General features: G+C 40.5%; 1 protein-coding gene across 1 annotated transcript in view; it reads left to right on the top strand.

The window, feature by feature from the left end:
- Window positions 1–8,642, top strand: part of PLAA (phospholipase A2 activating protein) — a 47,179-nt gene that overhangs the window by 11,780 nt on the left and 26,757 nt on the right. The window contains exons 2-4 of the mRNA XM_004712354.2: window positions 3,091–3,284; window positions 7,836–7,936; window positions 8,023–8,143. Of these exons, the coding sequence (XP_004712411.1) occupies window positions 3,113–3,284; window positions 7,836–7,936; window positions 8,023–8,143 (394 nt within the window). The 5' untranslated portion in view covers window positions 3,091–3,112. The remainder of the gene's footprint in view (window positions 1–3,090; window positions 3,285–7,835; window positions 7,937–8,022; window positions 8,144–8,642) is intronic.

The raw sequence follows: 8,642 nt of genomic DNA, 5'->3' as shown, positions 1-8,642 counted from the left end.
ACCCCACCACACCGGGGCAAAACACTAAGGGAAAGGGAATAGGGCCAGGAAGTCCCCAGGGAGTACCAAAAATAGACTTTGGAGCCAGGGCATGGTACCCCGTCAGACTTGACCAGAAAACACTCCTAAAGGCCAACAAACAGTCCTTGAACTATCTATAGGTTTTTGGGTTTTTTTGGTCATTGGTTTTGTTGTTGTTTTTGTTGTTTGTTTTTTTTGTTTTGGTTGCTTTGTTTTGCTCTGTCTTGTTTTTGTGCATGTTATTATCTCTGCAGGTCTGTCTAAATAATATAGGCTGGAGGAGAAAACTACGGGACCGATGGTTCCAGGGGAGACATGAGAAAAGGGGAGGTGGGAGGAAAGGAAGTGGTGTTAACAAACCCAGGGACAAGGGAACAACAAGTGATCCAAAATCAGTGGTGAGGAGGGTGTAGGAGGCTTGGTAGGGCTTGATCAAGGGCAATGTAATTAAGAGGAATTAACTGAAACCCAAATGAAGGCTGAGCTGAAAAGTGGGACAAGAGGAAAGTAAAAGGAAATAGAAGAAAGAACTAGGAGGCAAAAGGACATTTATAGAAGTGTGAATAAAGGTATGTACTTATGCAAATATATTTATAGGATGATGGGGAAATAGATCTACATGCATATAGTTTAGTATTAAGGTAGCAGATGGACATTGGGCAAAAAGTACTCCCTCAATGCAAGAATACTGTGTTCTATTAAACTGGCATTCCATGATGCTTACCTTCCCGACATGATCGCTGAAGACAAAGAGGGTGCATAAGCAAATGTGGTGAAGAAAGCTGAAGGAGCCTGGCTATCAAAAGGGTCTTAAAGGCTTGAAGATAAAAAAGCGGCCATCTAACTCAGAAGCAACAAAGCCCATATGGAAGCAGCACACCAGCCTCTGTGATTACAAGGTGTTGAAGGTATCAGGTATCAGGCATCAAAGAACAAAACATTAAATCATTGTGAATGAGGGGGAGTACAGATTGGAGACCCAAGACCCATCTGTAGGCAACTGGACATCACCTTATAGGAGGGTCACAGGGAGGAGACGAGCCAGTCAGGGTGCAGTATAACAACGATAAAACATACAACTTTCCTCCATTTCCTAAATGCACCCCTCACCCTCCACTATCATGATCCCAATTCTACCTTACAAATCTGGCTAGACCAAAGGATGTACATTGATACAGATAGGAACTGGAAACACAGGGAGTCCAGGACAGATGATCCCTTCAGGACCAGTGGTGAGAGTGGCGATACTGGGAGGGTGGAGGGAAGGTGGGGTGGAAAGGGGAAACCGATTACAAAGATCTACATAAACTCCTCCCTCAGGAATAGACAACAGAAAAGTAAGTGAAGAGAGATGTCGGACAGTATAAGATATGACAATAATAATTTATAAGTTATCAAGGGTTCATGAGGGAGTGGTAACCGGGGAGGGAGGGTACAAAATGAGGGACTGATGCGAAGGGCTCAAGTAGAAAGCAAATGTTTTGAGAATGATGATGGCAACAAATGTGCACGACACAATGGATGTATGTACGGATTGTGATGCAATGGATGTTATGTATGGATTGTGATGAGTTGTATGAGCTCTCAATAAAATGATTTTTTTTTAAATTACAGTTATGAAGTACCAACGAAAATAATTTTATGGTTGGGGCTGGTCACCACAGCATGAGGAACTATATTTAAAGGGTGGTGACATTAGGAAGGTTGAGAACCACTGGCTTAGACCTTTGTTACTTTTCTGTCAAGTTTCAGTATTCAGATTTGTATTCCTGTTCTCTTCCCGCTGTCTCCATGGCCTTGTGCATTTATGCCTATCTTCAAACAATTTCTCTTCCTTTACCTGTCCCTTCCCTCCGCCTCTCCTTCCTTTTTAACACACACACACACACACACACACATACACACACAGACTTCAGAAATTTCTTGGGGAAAAATCTTGTTTTCATTTTCCACAAAATCCTTGGAGCCCACTTTTGTATATACAGTATGTATATTAGCTTGTTTTTAGTCAGAATTGACTGTATAGCAGTGAGTTTGGTTTTATATGTATGTATGTGTATATAGAGGAGTCCTGGTGGCATAGTGGTTATGAATTGAGTTGCTGACATTCAGGTTAGCAGTTCCAAACCACCAGTTGCTCCAAGGGAGAAAGATGAGACTTTCTATTCTTGTAAAGAATTGCAGTCTCAGAAACCCAGAGGGGCAGTTTTACACAGTCCTATAAGGTGGCCCGAGTCAGAATTGACACTACAAGAAATTTATTTTGTTTTACGTGTGTGTAATACATATGCTTACTATTATAGTATCCTATATAAAACTTTGGGTAGGGTTTAGAAAAGGAACAAAAATTAGATAAATTCAGTCTATCTGGGAGTTTTCCTGTCTCTTTTTATGCCCTGTCTCCTTTAAATAGACTGAGCTCCCTGGTTTAGCCTGAGTTTGAGGTATACTTTTTATATCTCTCTCTACCCGACTTAGTGCCTTCAGATTGTGTATCATAACTGCTTGACTTGTCCTAAGTGAGGCTGTGAACCTAAACGAATGACATGTATAATGTGTCCCTGGGATAGCCATTGCCATTTCTCTATTGAGTCCCTTGTTGCATATTGAGAATGATCGCTATTCCACATGTTTATATGTACATACTATGCTGATAGTACTAGGTTAATGTTTCATAGTGTGAAAATGTCTTCACTATGCTTAGCTTAATGAAAATGAGTCCCTTCATCTTTAGTGCATGGTGTTGTCACTAACCACAGATTTTGTGGTTACCACCACTGAAGATGAAAAGAAGCCACTCACTGTTTCCCTACCATCTTCCTAGTTCTTTCTGATAATTAGCAAGCTCTTTTCAAATAGCCACTTATTAAACAGCTGCTAAACTAACATAAATTTCACTAGTAACAATGTAAGTTGGCAATTTAATGTGTAATTTAAAATAATACATTTTATAAATTGTGTGTGTTCTCAAGTTCAGCTTCGCCATTAAATAAAAGGTTTCTTTGACAGTTCATGCTAGGCTTTAGTAAGGGGACAGTTGTTCATGTTCATCGTAATTTTGTTCTCCAGTCCTAACAGGGGCTTTACAGAGATGCACTGTATGAGTGGCCACTCCAATTTTGTATCCTGTGTATGCATCATACCAGCAAGTGACAGCTACCCTCATGGACTAATCGCCACTGGAGGAAATGACCACAACATTTGCATTTTCTCACTGGACAGTCCAGCGCCACTGTATATACTGAAGGGTCATAAGAACACTGGTGAGTACAGTAATTTGATAGCCTTCTATTGAGGTGCCAGCCTCTGAAAGTAAAATTCATAACTATTTTCCCAAATTTTTACTTTATTCTGTTTTGCTTTATTCTGTTTTACTTAGATGGTAGAAACCTTTTCCAATCATTTTAATTTTGTAAGTTTTCTGGAAAAAAGGTACGCCAGTGAAGGTTGACTTCTTCATATATGTAAAAGTAAAGTGTTCTGTTACAAAGGGTGTAGGCGCTGCTTTAATAATTGTACTTTTGCTTTTGAATTTTCAACTATTGCGCGAGACTCGTTTGTGCTATTTCTCTGTCTTTTGGGTCTTGTGTCTGTATTTATGCAACAAATTGAAAACAAAGGGAAGTTGTGTTTAGGACTTTTATATCATTAGAATATATATTACTTTTGAATATTTTTTCTGTGATGTATATTCCTGGATTTATTATGCTTTAATGTGTCTTCATTATATGAAGGGGCTTTAAAAAATTTACATCAAAAGGTCATAGGTAATTTTCCCACTACCTTTTTATAGCCCAATCATAAAATGACATGCTTGATCTGTGTAGTGTGTACATACATTTTTTCTTATGTATCTGGAGTGGTTTAGGATGCACAGAAACAGGTAGTAGGAGCTCTGGTGGTGTGGTGGTTACAAGCTGGACTGTGATCCTCATGGGCTGGCATTTCAAAGTCACCAGCAGCTCTGAGGGAGAAAGACTGTGTGTCTACTCCTGTAAACAGTCTGTTCTCAACCTGTGGCTCAGGACCCCTTTGGGGGTTGAACAGCCCTTCCACAGGGGTCGCCTGATTCATAACAATAGTAAAATTGCAGTTAAGAAGTAGCAACGACAATAATTTTATGGTTGGGGGGAGTCCCTACAACATGAGGAACGATTAAAGGGTTGCGGCATGACGAAGGTTGAGAACCACTGAGTTAGTCTCAGAAACCAGTGAGCCAGCATTGGCTTGATGGAAGTGAATCGTTTTTGTTGTGTAAGCAAATAGTATAGCCCATAAATGGCTTTAAATTACCCTTTTAAACAGTTTATAAAATGGGGTGTAGTTTTCAATATGGAGCTTTAAAAACTATGTTGATGTTGGAATGCTTTAAAAATGTACTCAAAAATGGAGGTGTGATATTTTACAGTGAATTATTTTGTAAACAATTCCCACAGGGACTTCAAAAAGTTCATGGAAAATTTTTCACCGTCTTTTAATGTTTTTCCATGATCTTTTGAACCCTCCTGTGTTGTCTTAGTGTTCTCCATTTTATTTCTCTAGTTTCTAATATCTATTGGAACTCAAGACAAAATTCATGACTAAAGGGTTTATTAAGGAAGTTCACAAGTTGTAATGCTAATGAGAAGTGCCCAGGGTAGTTGTTTTAAGACAAGTACCAAAGTTCTGTCAAGTCTGCTAATAAATGCCCAAAGGGGCAGAACACTCCACTGGAATCCTCAACTCCAAGGCAGTCAGCGCAAGCTCTGGGTCAGTCAGCAAACCTAGCTCCCTGAATTAGGTGCCCAGAAGCACCCACTCCAGTAATTCTCAGCCCCACATCCGTCGGTCAGCAAACTCTGCTTCTCCAGTTAGGTGCCAGAGGCACCGAGTCTCCTGAACAAAAGCACTCAGCTTGTATTTGCTGCATGGATCGGGAAGCCCATCCCTTGTTCCACACTCTGGCTCCTGATTCTGCTGCTGCTTCTCTGATGTTATAGGTAACTTACCTGTATGGATCCTGGGCAGGGATCTAGGTTCTAGAGGTCATACCCTGTTCTTGGCTCTTGCTGGTAATTCGATCCCTCCCCCTGTTTCTTAGAGGGCTTGTTTTATATGAGCAGGATAGCATTCCAGGGGATCCTGCTCACAATTACAGGCAAATCTTGTCAGTACCTTCCCCTACCTTCTTAACAGACCTAAGCAAGAAAAGATCATTTGGTGGGAGCTAGAGACTGGCTAGAGGAGCCACACTGAATCATGCACTGCCCTGCCTCCTTGTATGAAAGAGGGAATAGTGTAGTGACCCCCCTCTCTCAAGCACCTAGCCTCCGGATTATCAACACCTGACTTATTTCATCCTCTCCCTCTTCCACTGCATTCTTTTGAAGAAAATACCGGATACTTCATATCATTCATAAATTGCTTCAACATGTAGCTCTAAAAACATAGGCTACCAAACATTTTTCTGTAAAGAGTTGTACTGTAAAAGCTGTCAACAGTAACTAAATGAACCCTGGGTGACACAGATGGTTACTGAACTCTGAAAGGTTGGATTTTTGAGTACACCTAGAGGCTGACTCAGGAGAAAGACCCAGGGAGCTAGTTCTGGAAAATTCAGCACAGTTCAACTCTTGACATTCATGGGGCCCAGTGGGTCAGATTCAGCTCTCTGGAAACTGGTGGTTTTCATTTGTGGACACAGAAATTTGAATTTAATACAATTTTCATGTCACAAAATACTAATTTAGATTTTCTTTCCAGCCATTAAAATAAGGTGACCAGATTTTAACATTGGTAAAGCGGGACACCATTGATAAAACTCATGTCCTGGCGAAATAGCCACATGGCAGCCGAAAACCATATACCCTAGCTCGTCGTCGTGCATTCTTTCAAAAAATGGGACTTTTTAAAAACGCTGCGGGACGTGGGACAAATTGTTAAAAATCAGGACTGTCCCACCAAAAGCGGGACGTCTGGTCACCTTACATTAAAAGGCAAGTGGTACCACCCCTCTTTTAAAGATGAGGCCCCTCTATTTTTCTTAAAAAGAAAACAAATTCAGTGTCATTGCCATTCTCCAAACAAAGCCAGATTTCCAATAATGTTCAAGTTTACTCAATTATCTCTAAAATTGTCTTGTACACAGTCTGAATCAGAAGTCCAGCAGGGGTCATGGATTTTTTTTAACCTATTTGTTTCTTAATGTTTTCCTCATGCTTGGGAACCCTGGTGGCGCAGTGGTTATGTGTGGGGCTGTGGTCCTGCATTGTCAGCCAGTTGAAATCACCAGTGGTTCCTCAGGAAAGATGGGCTTCCTGTTCCTGTAAACAGTCACAGTCTCAGGAACTCACACGGGGCAGTTCTACCCCGGCTGGAGGGTCACTCTGAGTCAGTATTGACACGATGGCAGTGGGTTTGCTTTATTTATTTGCAACAAGATTATTTGAGCTGTAGAAGTTCCCATAATTGGGATTTTACTGATTGAAGCCTTCTTAATTCATTTTGGGGAAGGCTTTTTTCAGATGGTTGACCGTCTTAGATCAGCTGCACATATTTAAGGAGATCCAACTCCACTGCCATCAGGACTATATAGATTTCTAGACTTATCTCCTAGGAAGCAAAATGCTACAAGTTTTTCTTATAAAAGCTGTTGGTGGGTTTGAACCACTGACCTTTCAGTTAACCACTATATCACCGGCTGATGACTTGGCCTTTTAGGCGGGAGACACTCTGCTATGCATTAGTATCTGGAAACCTTAACACTATGCACTCTTCTGGAGAAAAATCTTCCCTACTTCTGCTGGAGGGGTGTAGGGTAGCCTGTCCCTCAGTGCTGATGTTGTGGGTACAGGAGGCTGTAGGACCACTTACCTTCCCTGTGCTGACAAGGGCTCCTTCTTCCATCCCTTGCTTATGTCTGGTCATCTGAGCCTGGAGACTTGGCTTCATTTTCTCCAGTCTCTTGTGGTAGATTTGGATGTAGTTGTTTGACTCTAGGTTGGAGGAAGAGATAGGTAGAATTTCACAGTGTTGTATAGTTGTATACAAGCTTTCAGTCACGCTCCACATTTTTAAAGTCTCCATCCTGTACTTGGCTGGCTACTGAGTGTTGTGGATGTTTCCTGGGCCCTGCCACTTTGCTTCTAATTCTCCCTCCCTCTGGGTATTTGAATTATAACATCTTCGGTTTTGCTGTTATTTTACCATTTAAAAAAAAGTATTTTAATACTAGTATCTGTTTATGGATTTACTCTGTTAGAGTAACGAGAGTGTTATTCTCTGTTTTTAGACAATCTTTCATATTTGTTATTTTTAGCCTGTACAGGGAGCTTCAAAAAGTTTGTGGGAAAATCTTATTAGTTCAATTTTCCCATTAAATTTTTGAAGCCCCCTACCGACATAAATTTATATTGAAGACAGAAGTATCTTTAGTTTGCCATTCTATGACTGTTGAGTATTTAACTTGACACTATTTTTCTGTCATCTTAAAGTTGTCCTAAATAATCCGTATAAGAAGAACTTCAGCATCGTTTTCATGATCTTCGTCGTTTCTTAGGGCTGTAGACAACTTAATGCCGCTCCGTCATTATGCAGCCATGCTCAGTAATGTCCTTATGGTGGTGCAGCCAAGGTAGACACCAGGATGTGCAGCACCAGAGTCTGCTCTGGATTATGTTCCGCACACTGCATCTCCTTTGAATCAAGCCTTGATTGGCCTAGGTATGGGCAGTCACTTCATCAAGTGTTTCTAAAACTATAGTGCTTTAGTGACTGGCAAAGTTGACCATATTTCTAGCTGAACATGTTTTAACAAGTGATTCTTTATTTCCCAGTTTGTAGTCTTTCGTCTGGAAAATTTGGGACATTACTTAGTGGCTCGTGGGACACCACCGCCAAAGTCTGGCTGAATGACAAATGCATGATGACTTTACAGGTATAGTCGTTCTCTGTGGATATTCTAGGTGAAAATTAATGGGACACATTGGTGGCAACTTAAATTGATACCCATTTTACTCATAGGGCCATACAGCTGCAGTATGGGCAGTAAAGATATTACCTGAACAGGGATTGATGTTGACTGGGTCTGCTGACAAAACCATCAAGCTGTGGAAGGCTGGAAGATGTGAGAGGAACTTTACAGGTAAGATCAGAGTTGACAGCTTTTATAATATCCATCTATGATTTGCTCAGATTTTTTTTTTTCTTAAAAGTTGTGGGTACTGGAAATATATATTTGCAATTACATTGTTTCAGTGTTTGAGTCACTTGGTTGAGTGGTAATTTTTCTGACAGATAATATTTAACATCATTTTAATTTGTATCTCCTGCATGGCTAGTGATCATGAGTTTTTTTTCATGTTTGTATTTCAATTGTCTTTTTTTTTATTAATCATTTTATTGGGGGCTCTCACAAATCCTATAACAATCCATCATTCAATGTTTTTAAGCACACATGTACGTATGATGCCACCAACATTTCCAAACCAGTTTCTTTCTCCTTGAGCCCTTGGTGTCAGCTTCTCTTTTTGCCCCCCCCCTCCCCTTCTGCCCTTGTGAATCCTTGATCAATTATATATTATTATTTCATGTCTTACACTGTCTGTTGTCTCCCTTCACCCAGTGAGTGTCATTTTTGATGA

Source organism: Echinops telfairi, unplaced genomic scaffold (assembly GCF_000313985.2).
Source record: "Echinops telfairi isolate 266 unplaced genomic scaffold, ASM31398v2 ScPeMD7_25;HRSCAF=90, whole genome shotgun sequence".
Taxonomy (NCBI): Eukaryota; Metazoa; Chordata; class Mammalia; order Afrosoricida; family Tenrecidae; genus Echinops; species Echinops telfairi.
Note: the sequence above shows the minus strand (reverse complement) of the source record. Positions and strands in the feature narration are given on the sequence as shown.